At 38.9% G+C, this 20006-nt stretch overlaps 1 protein-coding gene and 1 non-coding gene across 4 annotated transcripts in view; one reads left to right on the forward strand and one right to left on the reverse strand.

The window, feature by feature from the left end:
• Positions 1–579: 579 nt before the first annotated feature.
• CASP8AP2 (caspase 8 associated protein 2) overlaps positions 580–20006 on the forward strand; it is a 31231-nt gene continuing 11804 nt past the window's right edge. The window contains exons 1-6 of one of the 3 annotated variants that reach the window (XM_043439394.1): positions 580–653; positions 11469–11551; positions 15923–15991; positions 18053–18153; positions 18716–18790; positions 19670–19785. In XM_043439394.1, coding sequence (XP_043295329.1) covers positions 11497–11551; positions 15923–15991; positions 18053–18153; positions 18716–18790; positions 19670–19785 — 416 coding nt within the window. In that variant the 5' untranslated portion in view covers positions 580–653; positions 11469–11496. Of the gene's footprint in view, positions 654–759; positions 779–799; positions 918–11468; positions 11552–15922; positions 15992–18052; positions 18154–18715; positions 18791–19669; positions 19786–20006 lie in introns of those variants that run through there. The other 2 variants (XM_043439395.1, XM_043439396.1) reach the window with 2 other exon arrangements.
• LOC122422987 lies at positions 17730–17793 on the reverse strand. The gene has a single exon (XR_006264066.1). It is a non-coding gene; the product is annotated as a U7 small nuclear RNA (small nuclear RNA).

Below are 20006 nucleotides of genomic sequence, written 5' to 3' on the forward strand. Positions count from 1 at the left end.
CCCTACAGGTGCCTCTGATGCCCGCAAGTTCTAAGAGATAATTCTGGTAGCCTGACTCTGAAAAGCACTCCTCTCTCCCCCATCCCACTTGACTGGTATCCCCTCAATACCAACTCCCCGGGGTAAACTGCTTAGCCTTCAGTCAAGTATCTGAGGGCAGGGCACAACAGGCCTTACTCATCGTCATCACTTCAGCGCCCAGCACCTGTCTAGCACGCGGTTGGCAACCAGTCGAATTAATTGAACAAAGAACCAAATAAATTAGTCGAATTAACAGAACAAAGAACTAAGTAAATGACAGTGCCTTCTCAACTATTGCTTTCCCCTTTCATTAAAGAGCTCCCAGACCCCGCCCCACCTCAGCCAAGGTTCTGCCCCTTCCGTAGCGAAGCCCCGCCCCTTCTTCCCCGCCAGGGCAGGCCCCGCCCCTTTGCCTCAAACACGCGAGTTTGGCGCCAACCGTGTTTTTTTTAATCCCTCCCAAAGGCGGGAACTATTAATGTGCGCCGAGGACGTGCTTTGCGTCCGATCCGATTGGTCGTGGACGCTCAGTCCCGCCTCCGGGTGCTAATAGCGAGCTGGCATTGGTGGAGATGCAGGGAGACCAGGGTGTCCAGAGAGGATCCCAGGCTGCTTTGGGCCAGGCGGGGCGGGTAAGTTCTTGTGGGGGTCCGGTCTTCGCGGAGCTTCTGGGAAGAGTTTGCATGGCGCGGTAGTCCCCGTAGCGGAGGCTGACTGCGTCCGGGGATCCAGGGAGTTGAAGGGAGCAGCGGAATCGGTGGGGGTTGGCGTGCGTCTGATGTCCGGGGCCCCCAGGAAGCCGCGTTCCTCGGATGCAGCTTCTGGGCTTTCACTCCAGATCCCTCTGTGGTCCTTCGAGAGAATTTGGGAGGGGGCGGGGGTGAGGACTAGCGCAGGTAGGAATTGTCCTTTCGACCACTCTTCCTGCCCCTCCCCTCCAAAATCTCTCTCTCCTTGGAATTGTCCTTTTGACCATTCTTCCTTCCCCTCCCCCCCCAAAACCTATCTCTCCTTGGAATGTACTCGTTCGGATGCGATTCTCTGGAGGAATGGGTCTTTCCTGTGTCTGGTGATCATTGATGTAGTTTGTTTGTTTCGGCCACTGTTATACCCAGAGAAGTTGTTTACCTTAATCTCTACAGGTATGAGACTCTTTTCCTAACACAGAGTAGACCCTAAGTCAGGTGTGAATGTATAATTCCTAGAGTCTCAAGATTTGCGCTTCAGACATCAACTTGCCATTGATTCTGATTCTTTCCTGCTCTTTCCCATTCTTTACAGCTCCAGCTCCAAACCTTGTCTGTCTCGAAGGCTCCTCCTCCATCTCACTCAGGGCTCTTTTGATTGGAGGGGGGACAGAGGCCTTTCAGGGGAAGAATCCCCCTACCCCAATTAGTTCTAGCGTTTCTTGCCATTTTGCAAGAGATCACCCATTTAAAACAATTTTTTTATATTCTTCTCTCTAATGAATACTCTTGGTTTTGTCATCTGGCTTTAGAGACAGTTGGGTTCTAATCCCAGGTCTCCCTTTACCAGCTGTTGGACCTTGAGGCAAGTTTCTCTTATCTATTTCTGTATCTGTAAATTGGGAAAAATAATAGTCTGTACCTCATAGGACTTTGGGAGGATTTAGGATAAGTTAATAATGTATTTAAGAGCATTTAGGTCAGTGGCTGGCACGTAGGGTACAGTGTATATGGTGTTTGTTACTCTTTTCCCCGTACATCATTTTAGGGATCTTGCTATATTTGATTAAGCCTTTCCTGTGAGCCTAAAGATACCCTTTCCCTCTCCCCTGACTATTTGTCTACAGATATTTTTATTTTTCTCTACAAATGTTTATTTCATTCCCTCGATTTTTATTTTTCTTAAAGGAAACCTCCTTCAGACTGTCTCTTAAAGACATCCTATCACAAAAGCCTAGGTGATCCTTCTCTCATCTGCTTTGCCTTCACATTTGAATTCATTGGGATTGTTCCTCAAAAGATTATGAGTGAGCTTGCGACTCTTTTCTTTCATCATCATGGTTCTCAACTTTAAAAAGTTTGCCTCTACACTTTGGTGCAACTCTCCTATCAGAAACAATTCTCATTGTATATTGAGACACTCATTTGGGGAAAGATGAGAGCAAATGTGAAAAATCCTTCTTCCCAAGAGATACTGATACATAATTCCTCCTCTTCTGTTTCCTGTCTTCCTTTTCAAGAGAATCACTGGTCTTTGTAACTTCAAGAGCGATCTCAGCTATAGCAGTTGTGTCTTTTTAATTGATGAAGTATAGTTGCTTTACAATGTTGTGTTAGTTTCTGGTATACAGCAAAGTGATTCAGTTTTACATATTCTTTTACTCTATAAATTCTTTTTCATGTTATTTTTCATTATGGTTCATTACAGGATATTGAATATAGTTTGCTGTGCTATAGAACCTTATGGTTTATCTATTTCATATATAGTAGTTTGTATCTGCTAACCCAAACTCCTGATTTATCCCTTCCCCCCACTCCTTTTCCCTTTTGATAACTATAAACTTGTTTTCTGTGTCTGTGAATCTTTCTGTTTTGTGAATAAGTTCATTTGTGTCATATTTTAGATTCCACATGTAAATGATCTCATGTGGTATTTGTCTTACTCTTTCTGACTTAACTTCACTCAATATAACAATCTCTTGGTCTAGCCATGTTGCTGAAGATAACAATATTTCATTCTTTTTTATGGCTGAGTAGTGTTCCATTGTGTATGTATACCACATCTTTTTTATCCATTTATTTGTCAGTGGACATTTGGATAGTTTCTAATCTTGGCTGTTGTTCAGTTCAACTCAGTCGTATCCAACTCTTTGCAACCCCATGAACCAGAGCATGCCATGCCTTCCTATCCACCAACTGCCGGAGTCTACCCAAAAACCCATGTCTGTTGAGTTGGTGATGCCATCCAACCATCTCATCCTCTGTTGTCCCCTTCTCTTCCTGCACTCAATCTTTCCTAGCATCAGGGTCTTTTCAAATGAGTCAACTCTTTGCATCAGGTGGCCAAAATATTGGAGTTTCAGCTTCAGCATCAGTCCTTCCAATGAACACCCTGGACTGATCTCCTTTAGGATGGACTGGTTGGATCTCCTTGCATCCAAAGGACTCTCAAGAGTCTTCTCCAACACCACAGTTCAAAAGCATCAATTCTTCTGTGCTCAGCTTTCTTTATAGTCCAACTCTCACATCCATACATGACTACTGGAGAAACTTGACTAGATGGACCTTTGTTGACAAAGTAATATCTCTACTTTTTAATATGCTGTCTAGGTTGGTCATAACTTTCCCTCCAAGGAGTAAGCATCTTTTAATTTCATGGCTGCAGTCACCATATGCAGTGATTTTGGAGCCCCCAAAATAAAGTCAGGCACTATTTCCAGTGTTTCCCCATCTACTTGCCATGAAGTGGTGGGTCCGAGTGCCATGATCTTAGTTTTCTGAATGTTGAGCTTTAAGCCAATTTTTTCACTCTCTTTCACTTTCATCAAGAGGCTCTTTAGTTCTTCACTTTCTGCTGTAAGGGTGGTGTCATCTGCATATCTGAGGTTATTGATATTTCTCCCGGCAGTCTTGATTCCAGCTTGTGCTTCCTCCAGCCCAGCGTTTCTAAACAGTGGCAATTATGTCTTGTCTTCGGTGCTATATACTGTTTAGACATCTTGTCCTGAATGTCCTACAGATAATTCAACATGTCTTCTTTGGTTCTCCATTTCAGTTAAAAGCATGACTGCCTTGTTATTGAAGCTAGGAACTGAAGAGTTGTCTTTAGCAAATTGGGATTTTGATTATTTCAGCAAATATTTTTTCTATTACCTACCAACCTGTCCGACTCTGTGCTGAGAGCTGGGGATACAATGGTAAACAGAACAGACCAGGGCCTGGTCTTGGTAGAACATACAGTTTAGTGGATGAGACAGATATTTCTCTAGGAATCCCACAAAAATGTAATCATAAACTGAAAAGAGGCCATGTAGAGAAAGGACACTGTTATAAGAATATTTAACAGATGGTTAAATTTAACAGGGGCTTCCCTGGTGATTTCGACAGTGAAGATCTGCCTGCAATGCAATAGACCCAGGCTCGATCCCTGGGTTGGGTTGAGTCATGTCTGACTCTTTGCGACCTTGTGGAGTGTAGGCTGTCAGGAGTCTCCTGCATCTCTTGCATTGCAAGTGGATTCTTGACTGCTGAGCCGCTGGGGAAGCCCATAAGCCACAGTATCAAGAGGAATTGAGTCAAGGAGGGCAGTGAGGAAAGAGCACTCCCTGCCGAGGCTCTGTGGGGGAGGAACAGACTGTTCTAGGAGCTGAAGGAAGGCCCTTAGGATCAGAGCAGAGACTCCCGGAGAATGGGGGAGGATGATGGAGACTAACACTGCAGCTTCCCCAGTGGCCAGTGGTAAAGAATCCGCCTGCAGTGCAGGAGACCCTGATTCGTTCTCTGGGTCAGAAAGATGCCCTGGAGAAGGGAGTGGCAACCTACTCCAGTATTCTGGCCTAGGGAATCCTATGGACAGAGGAGCCTGGCGGGCTACAGTCCATGGGGTTGCACAGAGTCAGACATGGCTGAAGCGATGGAGCGCACAGCCCACAACGCTTAGAGGAGTGGGCAGAGGCTGGCTTACTCGGGGCTTTGTGAGCAGGACTGTGACAGATGTGTGTTCTAACCTAGGGTCAGCTGGAAGCACTGAAGAGTTTTAAACACAGGAGGGAACATGGTCATATTTGCATTTTGAAAAGACAGCTCAGGCCGTGGTTTTGAAATGGGCAGTGCTGGGCACTTGGATAGGTGCGTACATGCTAAGTCGCTTCAGTCGTGTCCGACTCTGTGACCCTGTGGGCAGTAGCCTGCCAGGCTCTCCCGTCCATGGGACTCTCCAGGCAGGAATACTGGAGTGGATTGCCATTTCCTCCTCCAGGGGATCTTCCCGACCCAGGGATCGAACCTACATCTCTTAGATCTGCTGCGTTGGCAGGCGGGGATCTCTACCACTAGATCCATCTGGGAAGCCCGATACTTGAACACATTTTTCCTTAAGTCTTTTTAATTCTGTCACTGAACTCTCCGAGGTCTGCTTCTCACCTTTATCTCCGCAGTTAATAACTCAGTCACCTTCATTGTCTCCTGTATGTCATCATAGCCTTTGCTGTCTGCCTCGCTCCTGATAAATTTCAACACTCTTCTTGCTAGAGGTGAATGTCTGAAATGCAGATTTTTTTCTTTGAAATGCAGATTTGACAATTATATTTCTTGGCCGTAAAAGCTCTTAGTGGTTCCCTCATTCTGTGGTTGAAGAACTCCAAGTATTTCACCAGACTTTCTAAAACCTCAGTTCTCACATTCTGTTCTGCGGGTATTCAAACCCAGGCTTGCTTGTGAACTTATTGATAGATGTGGGAAGATGGTGTCAGGAAGTGTGTTTGCTCGCAGGAATCCAGTTTCACTGAACCTTGGGATTTTGGAAATCTTGGGGCCGTGAGTGAGAGGGTCAGAAGTGTAGTGGCAGTGTCTGCACTGACTTTATTCAGTAGGTGTTGGGGAGTAATACGAAGTTTTTGAGCAGGAAATGAGATGAACAGGGTTGCTTTGGAAGAAGAAACTCAACAATTGTGGGTAGCATGTGTTTGGAGAGGGAAGATAACTAGCTAGCTATAGTGGAGGCTGAAACAAATTTCTTTAGCAAGAACAAAGGAAAGGGGAAAAGCATCAGTAGGGATGGTACTCAAAGAAACAGCGATATCAGGAGGTGACAGATGTTGATGGAAAGATTTTTTTTTTTTGGTTTGGTTTTGGACTTGGTGAGCTTGGACTTACAGGAATGTATTTATTAACTTTAGCATCTTACTGCTGACTCTTGGTTTGTATTTTAGTACAGACAGTTCCTCGTTTTCAGGCACTGAAGGAGCAGCGGAGGAGTCTGATCTGGTATCCCTGTTTTTTGTAGCAGCTCTTGCTCTCTATCCCAACTTCTTTGTGTTTGCCCATCCAGTGTTGAATCCAGTTTTGCTTTGCAGTTGTAGAAAATAAGCTACGGATGTCCCGGAGCTTGTCACCTTAGGAGAGTATTCAGACACACTTTTACAAGGGCCGAATGGCGTTTAGAACTAGTTACGTGTTATTAAATTGTAACTACAGCTCTGTGAAGTCTTCCCTGTGAGCTTTTCATGATGAGTAAGACTAAGTAGTCTTTTGAGTGAGAGCCAGTGAATAAACCAAGAGCTTTAGTTAACGGATATAGATATATTTTGGTTAAGGGTCTTTTGGTTGATTTCCTTGTTTATTTAGCACACCTTTATTTTCATGTTTATGTATTAAGTGCTGAGAATATAGAGATTTCTAAAACTTGATCTCTGCTCTCGGTTGCTCATATTCTGTCTAACTGCTGTCCAGTACAGCGACCTCTAGCCACACATGGCCATTTAACTTTTTTTTTTCTCTTGGCCATGCTACACAGCTTGAGGGATCTTAGTTCCCCAGCTAAGGATTGAGCCCCCGTGCCCCCTGCGATGGAACTGTGGAGTCCTAACCACTGGACCACCAGGGAACCCCCTCTTTAACTCTTTAGTTAATTAAAACAAGCTACAATTTAAACATCAGTCTCAGCGTGTTAGGCCAAATAAGGGATTCGCCAATATGTTCGTGTTCTAATCTTAGGAACCTATGAATATGTTGCCTTACATGGCAAAAAAAAAGTTTTCAGGGGATTCCCTGGTCCAGGTTAATGGAGAAGAGTGTTAGAGTATAAGGTGTGGATGTTATGTGTGCTTACTGCTCCTTTGCTGGTGGAGCAAAGAAATATCAGTACGTGTGTGTCTACTAACTCATGTATACACATGTACCTATAATTATTTCTATATCTAATCATCTGTATCTATGTTGAGTTCAGTGTGTGTTCTTACTGAGGTCTTCAGCTATAATCTGTGACCGCAGGGGTCATTTTTAGTATGTTCTCTTGCTTTTCTGTAACCTTCTGCTTCAGTAGCAAGAATCCTGGCTCTCACCACCAACCATTGATTAAATCATCCAATTCCAATATACATGTATAACAGATCGGAACTATTAATTTGTACCCTGGTGGGAAGCAACTTCATCAACTAGAAGACAGTGCTTATACTAATTGAGATTTTAATGCTATACCATTTCCATTTGGGGGGATAAATCTTACTTGTCCTTAGTGTACTTTTGTTTTTGTTTTTTGTTTAATGTCTTGTTGGATGCAGTTGGCTAATACTTTTAAAAGACTGTTTCTATGTTCATAAGAAAGATTGACCTATAGTTTTCCTGCCTTGTAATTTTCCTATTTTGTCCTGTCTTTGGCCAGTTTTGATGTCTAGACTGTACTAACCTTATAAATCTTGTCTCTCAGCCTTTTCCCCCCCATTTGTTGTCTGGAATAGATTTTATCTCTTCTTCGAAGGTATGATAGATTTACAAGTTTCTTTATGGGTAGATTACTGTATCAAACTATTTAATCATTATTTAATCATCCTAGATTAACTACTGTGTTGAATTATTTAAAAATGTGTTCATATTTTCTGTTTCTTTAGTCAGTTTTGAGAAGTTACGTTTTTCTAAAAAAACCATCCGTTTCATTGAACTTTCAAATATCTTCTGTTAATAACTTAATCTCCGCTGTATGTCAAACTGCCGTGCGCGTGTGTTCACTCGATCGTGTCCGGCTCTCTGGGACCCCGTGGACTGCAGCCCGCCAGGCTCCTCTGTCCGTGGGGTTCTCCTGGCAGGAATGCTGGAGTGAGTTGCCGTTTCGCTCTCCAGGGGATCTTCCCGACCCAGGGATCGGGCCTGAGTCTCCTGCAGCTCCTACATGGGCAGGCGTGCTCTTTACTGATGAACCGCTGGGGAAGCCCTTGTGAAGCCAGGCTCCTTTTCTATTCCCGATGTTTGTTCTTTCTTTTTCTTTGTTAGTTTTGCCAGGTATATGTCTATTTGATTCGTCCCTTTAAAGAACTAGTATTTATTTTTGTTCATCTTTAGAGCATTTGTTTCTTTTCATTAATTTATGTTTTTTATGTGTTTCTTTCAGTTTACTTTGTTCTTGTTGTTGAGTTGGATGACCTAATTAATATTTTGTATTTTTTCCCTATAAATTTATTTAATGCTATAACTTTTCCTCTAAAAGTACTATTTTCGTTGTACCCCACAAATGTTTTGTAGTATATTCATTGTTAGTTCTGTGTATTTCCCAGTTTCCATTAATATTTGTTCTTTGCCCTGTGTGTGTGGTTTTCGAAAGTAATTGGGAAATTTGAAAATGCACTGTTAATTTCAAATTTTATTAATAAAAGCATATCTGTGAAATTTGTTGAAACTCACTATCATAATATGTTGTCTGTTTTTACAAATGTGCTTGGAAGTAACATAAGTGTAGTAATTTAGTGTAGGTAATATGAAAATCATCAGATCAAATCTGTCAATTTTGTGTTCAGAGCTATATCTTTAAAACTCTTTTAACTGCTCGATTAGCAGAGTGTGTTAAAACCTCTGTTGTGACTGCCTATGAGTCTCAGACAAAAGCCACCTGGTAGCTTTAAAAGAGAAAGCATATTAGAATTGTTAACAGCGAGTTGGAATAACTGGGAATTGGTTAGTAAAGAGTTAACGATAACCCTAAGAAACAAGGAGTAGCAGATACAGGATTAGCCGCTACCTTTAGGGTTGAGATAGATCATCCAGAGAAGACCCATCTCCCCATCGTTGGAAAGAGTGTGGCCGGGCTCTTTGAATGTTGCCGAAGTTGCCCAGTGCCTTGCTGGTGACAGTGCTTTGAACCCAGCAGAGGAGGTGCCTAGGGAGCCCCTAGATGCTGCTGGTTGTTGGGTGCTGTGGGGTCCAGGCGTTGGAGAAGCTGCCCTGTCCATAAGCCTAGGAGGAGAAAGCTGTGTCCTGCAGGAGTCCATTGTAGTAGCAGCCTTATGTGTAGGAGGCAGGCATGTAGGAAAATTGTGCCCTTGCAGAAACCTAGTGCTGGAGAAGCTGTGTGCTGTAGCTACTGAATGCTGGGGAACGCTGGCTCCGCAGGAACCTGGCCCGCCAGACACGCTCAAAGTAGGAAGAGAAGCCGCCTTCCTTTCCAGGGCCCCTTCAGCACGCTCTGCTGACAGGACTGTACGCAGGGCTAGTTAGCAAAGCAGAGATATTTTCAAGGCCTACCTCCATTATCACACAAGGGTAGATAGGGAATAAAGAGGCATCGTAATTGCCACAGTTCCTTTAACTTTATGTGTTTATACATATATATAAATAATTCTCAGAAACAATTATAAATAATTCTCAGAGATAATTTTGAAGATCTCTTAGTGCTCCATGTACTGTGACTAAGAAATGAGCAGTCACTTTTCTCTTAAATTTTAAAAGGAATTTAAAAGTATATATTTTATTTGGTAGTAGGGGCCTAGAAAGTAAGGTTTGCAGACAGTGATCCCATAAACAGTTGCAGAAAAGCTTAAGACAGGTGAGGGGCAAAAACTCAGGATTTTTTGGATCTCTTGTATTTCCCAATTTTAAATAACCAAGACAAGTAGAATCTTTTTGGAGTAATAACTGCCAATAGTAAAAACTGAAACTGAAATGATAGGCAATGAAGGCATTGATCTGTTTCACCAAGTCATCAGATTAACTGGTCACCATTTTGTGGGGGAAAAAAAAAATCCATTGAGTGATGCTCCCTTCCGTTTGCAGCTAGTCGTAGGCTTACTGCCAGGAAACCTGTGCGTTTCTTCTCCATCCATTGGGTGCTGCCTTGCCAAGAGTTGTGTTACTTGCCAAATGTGATTCTGCCATTTTTGCCTTCTGTAGTTACTGCGCAGGCTATGACAGAGTTGATTGCTGCAAACATACACATAGACCTTGATTTTATTTAAAGGCATACTATATAAATTATATCTCTGTGGTGAATCATGACCTTTTCTTTGAGTATACATCCAGTGATTAGAGCTCTGACTTCCTTGCACACGAAGAAGATGTTGCCTGGGATTTCCTGGACTGTTTTCATTCGAGTAACAAATTCTATACCTCAGTCCATCTGAGGACAGACTAGATTTTCTCTTCCAGTATTTTGGATTATGTCACCCTCACTTGATTTGAAAGCAATTATAAGTGTCTTGCTTCTCACCTTATAGACTTCCTAGAACATTCATCCTAGTTTTCCCTGGGAAATAGCGGAACAGTAACCTTACTCCAGTATTCTTGCCTGGGGATTCCATGGACAGAGGAGGCTGGCAGGTTATAGTCCATGGGGTTGCAGAGAGTCGGACGTGACTTAGTGACTAAAGCAGCAACAACAATCATACTTTTACTTAGAAAAATAAGGAAATTAGCATAATTGGATTTGGTAATAGATGCACCTGGTCGTTGGTAGCTTATCTCGGTTGATGAGAGCAGGCCTCTGCAGGCACAGACACCCGTAATAAGCCCAAATAGCCACAGAGGCCATGGTTCATTGACTGTGGGCAGCATTCATATGTCTCACAGGCAGAATGGAGAGTGTCAGATGAGTTAGTGACTGTCAGATAAGTCAAGATATTCTTAGAACTGCTTTGGATTCTTACGTTGCTTCCAGTCTCGTGACACATCAAATATTCCTGTATATACATGAGCAAATTACTAGACATAAAATTGTTTAAATTGGACTTGAAAACTTGATAGCTGTTGCCAGAGTACCTCCTCAGAGTTTGTACCAGCATACCCTTGATGTATGAGAGTATATGTGAACATTGTTTAGTTGCTAAGTCGTATCTGATTCTTTTGCAACCCCATGGACTGTAGCTGCCAGGCTTCTCTGTCCTAGGCAAGAATCTAGGAGTGGGCTGCCATTTCCTTCTCCAGGGGATCTTCCCGACCCAGTTATCAACCCAGGTCTCCTGTGTTGGCAAGCAGACTGTACCACAGAGCCACCTGGAAAGCCCATGAGAGTATATATGTCACTTTTTTCCCACACCATTGCTAACCTAGTATAGTATCGAACTCTAACTCTTTGCAGTTTGCCCATCTTACTCCCTTGTTGGTAAAGACATGTATGTCTAGAGTGTCATGTATATCTAAGGTTACCCCCAGGTTTGATGATTTGTTAAGAGGACTCACAGAACTCACCATATATTTGCACTTACTTAGTATGATAGTTGACTTATTTTAGTATAAAAGTTAACTTATCTTTTGGTCTACTTTATAAAATTGACATCATTTGCTTTGTGATATGGGTTAACCATATCAGCAAGTTTAAGATTTTTTTTTTTATAGTTTTAGCTTTTAGAAAATGCCAGACATTAAAATAAAAACAAGCAAACAGTGAGCCCTGTCATTGTGTCCAAATTTGAAAGTTATCTTTTAACTTAAAGCTAAGTTTAGTCTCTGAATTGTGAGGTTGATTTTAACAGTGGAGAATATTTCTATTTAATACCTTAGATGGCGACTATCAAAAAGAAATAGGATCATGGCAGCAGATGATGACAATGGTGATGGAACAAGTTTGTTTGATGTCTTTTCTGGTAAGAGCTCATTTTAATTGTCTTTCTAAATTTATTTAATTATAAAGTCATGTATTTATTCTCATGGATCACACTGTCATTATCAACCTTTTCTCCCCACACATAAATGAATACAGTGAAGTGCTTGGCAGATAGAAAGTGCTTAGTAAGTGAGAACTTTCTTATTTTATACTTCAGGTCTCTTAAATATAATAAAACTAACAACTTTGCCAGTATAAGCAGTAATGATTTTTTATTGTCATATGAAAAAATATAAGGGAAAAAATATAAGTGAAAAAGCTGGCTTGAAACTCAACACTCAAAAATGAAGATCATGGTATTCGGTCCCATCACTTCATGCAGACAGATGAGGAAAAAATGGAAATAGTGACAGACTTTATTTTTGGGGGCCAAAATCACTGTGGATAATGACTGCAGCCAGGAAATTAAAAGACACTTGTTTCTTGGAAGAAAAGCTATAACAAATCTAGACATGTGTGCGTGCTAAGTTGCTTCAGTTGTATTCAACTCCTGGCAACCCCCTGGACTGTAGTCCACGGGATTCTCCAGGCAAGAATACTGGAGTGGGTTGCCATTTTCTCCTCCCAGTGATCTTCCCGACCCAGGGATCATACCCGCATAGCTCCTGGGTGTCCTGTGTTGTTACCATTAAGCCACCTGGGAAGCCTGACAAACCTAGACAGTACATTAAAAAGCAGAGACATCATTTTGCCGACCAAGGTCCATATAGTCAAAGCTGTGGTTTTTCCAGTAGTCATGTACAGATGTGAAAGTTGGACCATAAAGAAGGCTGAGCACTGAAGAATTGATGCTTTCAAACTGTGGTGCTTTAGAAGACTCTTGAGAGTCTCTTGGACAACAAGGAGATCAAACTAGTCAATCTTAAAGAAAATCAACCCTGAATATTCTTTGGAAGGACTTGATCCTGAAGCTCCAATACTTTGGTCACCTGATGCAAAGAGCCAACTCATTGGAAAAGACCCCAATGCTGGGAAAGACTGAGGGCAAGGAGGAGAAGTGGACAACAGGATGAGGTGGTTGGATGGCATTATCAATTAACTCAGTGGACATGAGTTTGAGCAAACTCCAGGAGACAGTGAAGGACAGGGAGGCCTGGCGTGCTGCAGTCCATGGGGTCACAGAGGGTCGGGCATGACTGAGTGACTGAACAGTGAACAAGGGGAATCCCTGGTGGCCCAGTGGTTACACTTGGTGCTTTCATTGATAAGGTGTATGCGTGTGTGTTTATACACACACACACATATACCATATATATACTTATCATACATAATATATATGATAGATACTTGCTACTCTTGGAATTGATATTTCCAGTAAATGGAGTGGTACTTGCTTATTGTTGTTTAGGGACAGTCACAAATAGATGATCAGTTTGAAAGAGACAGCCAAAATCTAATAGTAAAATAAGCTCATAAAATGGAAATATTTTTAGTAATATGCAGATTTTAAACTTCCAAATTCTGACATAACATTTTAGTTCTTTGGTCTTAATTCTAATTATGCTATGACAATCTCATTAAATTTTTTGAGGATATAGTTGTATATTTATTGATCAGAATTATGATTGCTATAGAATGAAAAGGGTAGTTGTGAAACATGTCTAGTAGAATTTTTGCTTGATAGTGGTTTAGTAACTAAATCATGTCTGACTCTTGTGACCCCATGGACTGCAGCCTGCCAGACTCCTCTGTCCATGGGATTCTCTGGGCAAGAATACTGAAGTGGTTTGCCATTTCCTTCTCCAGGGGATCTTCCTGACCCAGGGATCGACCCCATGTCTCCTGCATTGCAGCAGATTCTTTACCAACTGAACTATGAGGAAAAATATGTTTTAAAAACCTAATATCCATAGACATGAAATAGATTCACATGGAATATGGTCATCATAACCACTCTGGATAGCATTATTTGATTTTTGGTGTTATTTAATTATTTTTGCTGATGTTTTTTTAAATTGTTATGCTGCTATGTATTTGTCTTACGATATTTTTTCTTTGAAAAATTCTAAACCAATAGAAAAATGGAAAGTATAATGACCACATTTACTTTTCATTTAGATTCATAAGTATCACAACTATAACTCTTATTTTGAAGGACAAAACAATTTTGTTATTCTCATTTGCTGGAAATAGCTGTTTTCATTTCTGTATATTGCTCTTTCTCAAGTTTTTGTCCACATGCATACATTGTTTGATAGTTACATACACAGTGTACGTTTTTATTTTCACTGGTTAACATGATTTCACCAACATTTTTATTCATATAACATTTTTGTACTTGTCTTTTATTATATCTGTAATTTCAAACTTATAGAAAAGTTGTAAGAATCAAAAAATGCAAGGAACCTTTTACCTATGCCAGTGGCTTTAACATTGTGCACATACTTTTTTATTTATACACATACATGCACACAGTTTTTTCCTGACCTATTTGATAATCAGTTGTATTATTATGGTCCTTTACATCCAAATACTTCAGTGCATATTTCACAAGCAAAAGTTGGTTTTCTTACATAAAGGCAGCGTAATCATCAATTTCAGTAAATTTAACACTAATACTATAATTTTACTTAGTCTACCATCTTTATACCAGTTTTATCAGTTAATACAGTAATGTCCTTTATTGCTGTGGTTGGATTTAGACCTGTCATTTAAAAAGTTTAGTTTATCTCATCAGTTTTTTTCCTTTCCGATTTTCTTGCCTTTTTCAGACATTTGAATGTATTTTAGAATTTCATTCTGGTTTGCACATTAGCTTTTTGGTTATACCTTTCTGCGCTGTTTTTTGTAGTTGGTTGCTCAAGGGACTGCAATATACATCTTTAACATTTTATAGTCTAGTTATTAAAATGTGTTTATTATTTATTTTATAATGTATTTATTGTACATTATGTATAAATAAAATGTTTTTATTTTATAGTCTAAATCTTTATGTAAGATGTAGAATCTTGTACATATAGTTGCATTTGACCTCCTTCCGTCCCTTTATGTTAAAGATGTCATGAACCCTGTGATACAGTGCTGTAATTTTTATTTTAGCCTGTTGTATGTATCTTAAATAAACTAAGGGGAATTAAAACTAATTGAGGTGGAATATTAGTCTTTTGTATTTACTCAGTTATCTACCATTTTTGTCCTTCTAGTATCCTCTAGTACCCTTCTAGAATCACTTTCCTCCCCGTTATCTCTTTTCTTCTGGGACTCCAGGTCTATAGTATGTGAGAACTCATGATATTCTATAGGTTAGTAAGACTGATCTTTTTTAAAATATTTTTTCCTCTATTCTTGCAATTGGATAATTTATTGATCTGTCTTCAAGCTCACTGCCTCTTCTGTTGAATCTTTTTACATTAGGTATTGTAGTTTCAGTTTTAGAATTTTCATTTGGTTTTGGAGTTGTTTTTATTGTCTACCAAGATTTCTTTTGAGAAGTTTTGAATTGCGTTTTGGACATTGTAAGTGTTCGAGATATATGATTATGTTATATTCCTCTGAAAAGTGCTAGTGTTTTTAATTTTAGCAGGCATTTATCTCAACTGAACTTAATCTTCTATCTTCCCTGTGGTGAACAGTAGCTGAAATCTCTATTTAGTTCAGAGAGTTTTTAGCTTTTAGCTGGACTCCTGGGAGTTTTAACCTTTGCTTGTGTTATTCAGATTTGGGCACAGTTTGGGGAGTCCTCTCTGTGGCTCTTTGGATTTCCTCTTTGTAGTTGCTGTTATCACCCCCAAAGTTTTTTTCTCTAGTTCTTCAAGCTATTAGGACTGGAAGTGTCCATCTGAGTTTTTCTGCCTACTGTGGTTCCAACTAGAGCTTATCCTTGCACAAAAACTTGTAAAAAAGGGGGATAGGAATTCATTGCTTCTTGCAGGGGTCACCTCCTCTCCAGTTTTTGCCTGCTTTGGATTTCTCTTTAGTTCTTCAGATACCTTTTTTTTTTTTTAATTTAGGTACCATTTACATATAATATTACAGTAATTTCAGATGTATAATATAATAATTCGATATTTGTATATATTGTGAAATGACTGCTACAGTAAGTCTGGTGATAGAGCATTAACTACAGTTAGCCTTTAATATTTTGTTTAGAGTTTTTATTTTCGCAGGAAGATTGTTCTGACCCTGGATTGGGAATCTTATTACTAGTACGGTTTTTGAAAGTGAGTTTTTAAGTCTGTATCTGTGTACTAAGATGTGTGTGTTTATAAGGATGTACAAAATCTTCTAAACAGTTTTCTTTTTTGGCATAAGACTGATACTCTTTTTCTGGTCCTTCAGAGTAGAAATAGAAAAACTTTACTAAGTATATAGAGTCAGTTTTAACCAGTCTTTGATTTTTTTTTTTTTCCAGCTTCTCCTCTTAAAAATAATGATGAAGGTTCTTTGGACATATATGCTGGGTTGGACAGTGCTGGTTCTGGTATGTAAATTCGGTAACAAAATACTTTCTTATTTTGTTTGGTCAGTCTATTGGAAGTGTTTATTTTGTTGTTACCAATTCCTGGCATAACTCATAGCTTCTCAACAATTTGCCTTTTCTTTGAAGTGATTATACTCAGGTAACTATTTTTTGCCCAAATCTCTATCAGTGAAAAAATTAGCCCTTAGGTTTGTTTTTCATCTGGGTGTCAGATTTAATTGGACCTTATGGAAAAGTATCTTGTGCCATTGAAAAAAGCCTGGTGGTGGTGACTACATATATTATCTCACACACTGTTACAGGCTACATGATAGAACTTTTGGAAAGGGTAGGTGCTATATGTATTTTCAAATGAATCAGTACGAGTATAATATGCAGAGAATCTAATGACCTTTCTAATTGAGAAAACTTTGCTGCAATCAGATTTTTCAAAGCTTTGAACAAATATGATCTTTACATCTGATTTGTTGACAAATTTGTTGTAGATAAAGTGGTTCTCTAGTTCTAATCTGAAATTAGTAGTGATTTAGATGAAATACAAGAGATGGGGAAATGTATAGCTCTTTGTGTAGAGGTAGACACTACATCAAAATGCTTGACATGTATATTTTTCTTTTTTTACCCTAGTTTTATTGAGATATAATTGACATATAATATTAAGTAAGTTTAAGATGTATAGTGTGTTGATTTTATACACTTAAATATTGCGAAATAATAACCACCATAGCATTAGCTAACACCTGTATAGCATCACGTGATTACTGTCTCTTTAGGATTATTCTCAGCAATTTTTGATTATATAAAATAGTGTTATTAACTATTATCACTATGCTGTACATTATATCCCCAGAACTTAATCATCTTATAGCTGGAAGTTTGTACTTGTCCGCAAACCCAGAAGAGTTTGATCAATATCTCTTTTCCCCCACCCCTAGCCCTTGGTAACCATCGTTTTTAGTCTGTTTCCATACATTTCAGTTTTTTAAATTTTTTTTACTTTTTTTTCCCTTTTTGGCCCCTCTGCGGGGCTCATGGGATTTTAGTTCTCCAGCCAGGAATGGAACCTGTGTCCCCTGCATTGGAAGAATGTGGTCTTAACCCGTGGACTGCCAGGCAGTTCCTTTTTTGAAATATAGTTGACTTACATTGTTTTGTTAGTTTCTGGTATACAGTAAAGTGATCCAGTATATATATATGTAGATAGATAGAGGTATATTCTTTTTTTGTATTCTGTTCCATTATAAGTTATTACAAGATATTAAGTATGGTTGAAGATTTTAAATTCAGGTTTTTAATTTGAGTTGATTTCTGTGTGTGCTATATAAATTTAAGGGTCTACTTTCTTTCTTTTGCTTGTGGCTGTCCAGTTTTCCCAACACCATCTACTGAAGGCACTATCCTTTCCCCATTGTATACTCTTGGCTCCTTGGTCATAAGTTGGGACCATATACGCATGCCTGCCTGCGAAGTCACTTCAGTCGTGTCTAACTCTTTGCGACTGTATGGACTGTGGTCTGCTAGGCTCCTCTGTCCATGGGATTCTCCAAGCAAGAATACTGGAGTGGGTTTCCATGTTCTTCTCCAGCGGATCTTCCTGACCCGGGATCACACCCAGGTCTCTCGCATTGCCGGCAGATTCTTTACCACCTGAGTTGCCCTTGACTATACATGCCTGCGTTTATTTCTGGGCTTTCTGTTATGTTCCACTGATCTCTGTATCTGGTTTTTTTCCCCCCATGGGAGTGTTTTCCAGTGTGGACCGGAAAACTTGCTAGACAAGTTGTAAAAGAGCTGTTGCACTCATGTGTTTGTTCTTATTCCTATAAAAATATACTTTTGATTACTGCAGTGTTGTATTATAGTTTGAAATCAGGAAGTTTGATGCCTCCCCCTTTCATCTTCTTTCTCAAGATTGCTATGGCTGTTTGCAGTCTTGTGGTTCCGTACATATTTTAGGATTGTTTTTCCCGTTTCTTTGAAAAATGCCATTGGAGTTTTGATAGGGATTTTATTGAATCTGGAAATACTTATTTTAATGGAAGGGTTTCTTGTTTGTTTTAGACAGTGCATCCAAATCCTCTGTACCATCCAGGAATTGTTTGGATTTATATGAAGAAATCCTGACTGAAGAAGGCACTGCAAAGGAGGCAACATATAATGATGTATGGATTACCAGAGTTATGAACGATGGTTATTTTGTGCTTTGATATCTCCTGAAATGCAGACATCGGCTAACTTCTGAATAGGTGTTCTATGTTTGAGAAGTAGCTCTTAGACTAAAAGAGTATTTACATCAGTTTCTGCCTTCAGATCTGCTTTAAAACAGTGTCTTCTGAATGTTTGCCTAAATGTAGTTTTAATTTTGCTTGATTAAATTTAAGTGTCTAAATATATAAAATCTCAACAGGTAAATCAGTGTGATAAAACATTTTGTCTTTTCATGATTTGTACTAAATTATAAATTGTCCCAAAACTTCATGCAGACAAATTTCTTTCTACCTTATTTGAATTTAAAGTTTGGAGACTGAATGTGAAACTAAAGAAAATAACATTATTGGCAGGCCCAACTTTAAAAACCAGTAGTCTAACTAAGTACCTGTTAATAGAAATAGACCTCATTTACCCTACTTTGTGGGTTGATTTACAAAGTTTTAAATATTTTCAAATGTCATTTAAGTTAAGAAAATAATTTAAAATTATGCTTGATCTTTTTGTATTTTACAGTTGCAGGCAGAATATGGAAAATGTCAGTTGCAAATGAAAGAGCTGATGAAAAAGTTTAAAGAAATACAGACACAGGTAGAATTATAATGAATATTTTATTTTTGCCTTATTAGCCTTTAAAATAAAAAGTTAGTAAAATTCTTTGTTAGAAATTCAAATTCTAAAGGGTTGACAGATTATATGGAAACTTTTTTTCGAAGTATTATGTGAAATAGCAAAAATGGCCAAATATGCATTATTTCCAGTGTCAATGAAACTGATAAAAGAAAACTGCTTGATTTGTTCAATGATATTGACCAATGATTAAATAAATGTTGCTAGACTAGTTAATAGTTAAAGAATAGAAAATTTTGATTGTATCAGGTGGTTTAAAAGAATGGCTTGAGGAGCCCCAAGATTTAGAATGACTGATGGGGGAAAATGGTGGTGCCCTCACACTTTTTGCCAGAGTAACTTTTTTTGTTGTTATCATGCTACAGAATTAGGAATGTCCTGTTCTGATTTTTATTTTTTGGTAAAGGTGTTTCTCTTTCTTTTCCCTTTCTCCCAAAGAGCCAATCAGTCTTCAATTCATTCTTTGTTCACCTAAGAATTAGTATATTATTTCAAGTTAAACCTCCAGTTATTAAATATAACACAAATTTTATCATTTCCAAAATAATGACCCAGGCAGAACTTTTTTTCTGGTTATTTTTTGGTTTTTCATTTTCATCCCTCTTTTAAATTGTTTCATTTTAAATAGCCTTTCTTTGGTGCCAGTTTCTTCTCTGAATCTCAACCTCCCCATTTGTATAACGAGCATCACTGTAGTCCTCCTACAACTGTTATGAGAATTTCATAAGATAAAATAAGTGATGCCTAGCATGTAGTTAGCATTCAATAATCAATAGTTATTATAAATAGTGGTTTATTCCATAGATACATACTTTACTAAATATATTTTATGATGTTTAGAATTTTAGCTTAAAAAATGAAAACCAGTCTCTTAAGAAAAATATCTCAGCACTTATCAAAACTGCCAGAGTGGAAATAAACCGCAAGGATGAAGAAATAAATAATCTTCACCAAAGGTATGATTGAGGGATGTGGATATGTTTGTAAATTACATGAATATTGATATGTGAAATATTTTTAACTTTGGAAAGATAATGAAAATCATGCATTTTGTTAAATTTTTAAGGTTTCACTGAGAAGAGCTAATATTCTAATGGTATATTGTCATAACGATTTCTGTATGATGATTAATAGAATATTGCCACATAGCTCTCTGAATGTATCCAGTTTTGTAATA

Source organism: Cervus canadensis, chromosome 20 (genome assembly GCF_019320065.1).
Source record: "Cervus canadensis isolate Bull #8, Minnesota chromosome 20, ASM1932006v1, whole genome shotgun sequence".
In the NCBI taxonomy this organism is placed as follows: Eukaryota; Metazoa; Chordata; class Mammalia; order Artiodactyla; family Cervidae; genus Cervus; species Cervus canadensis.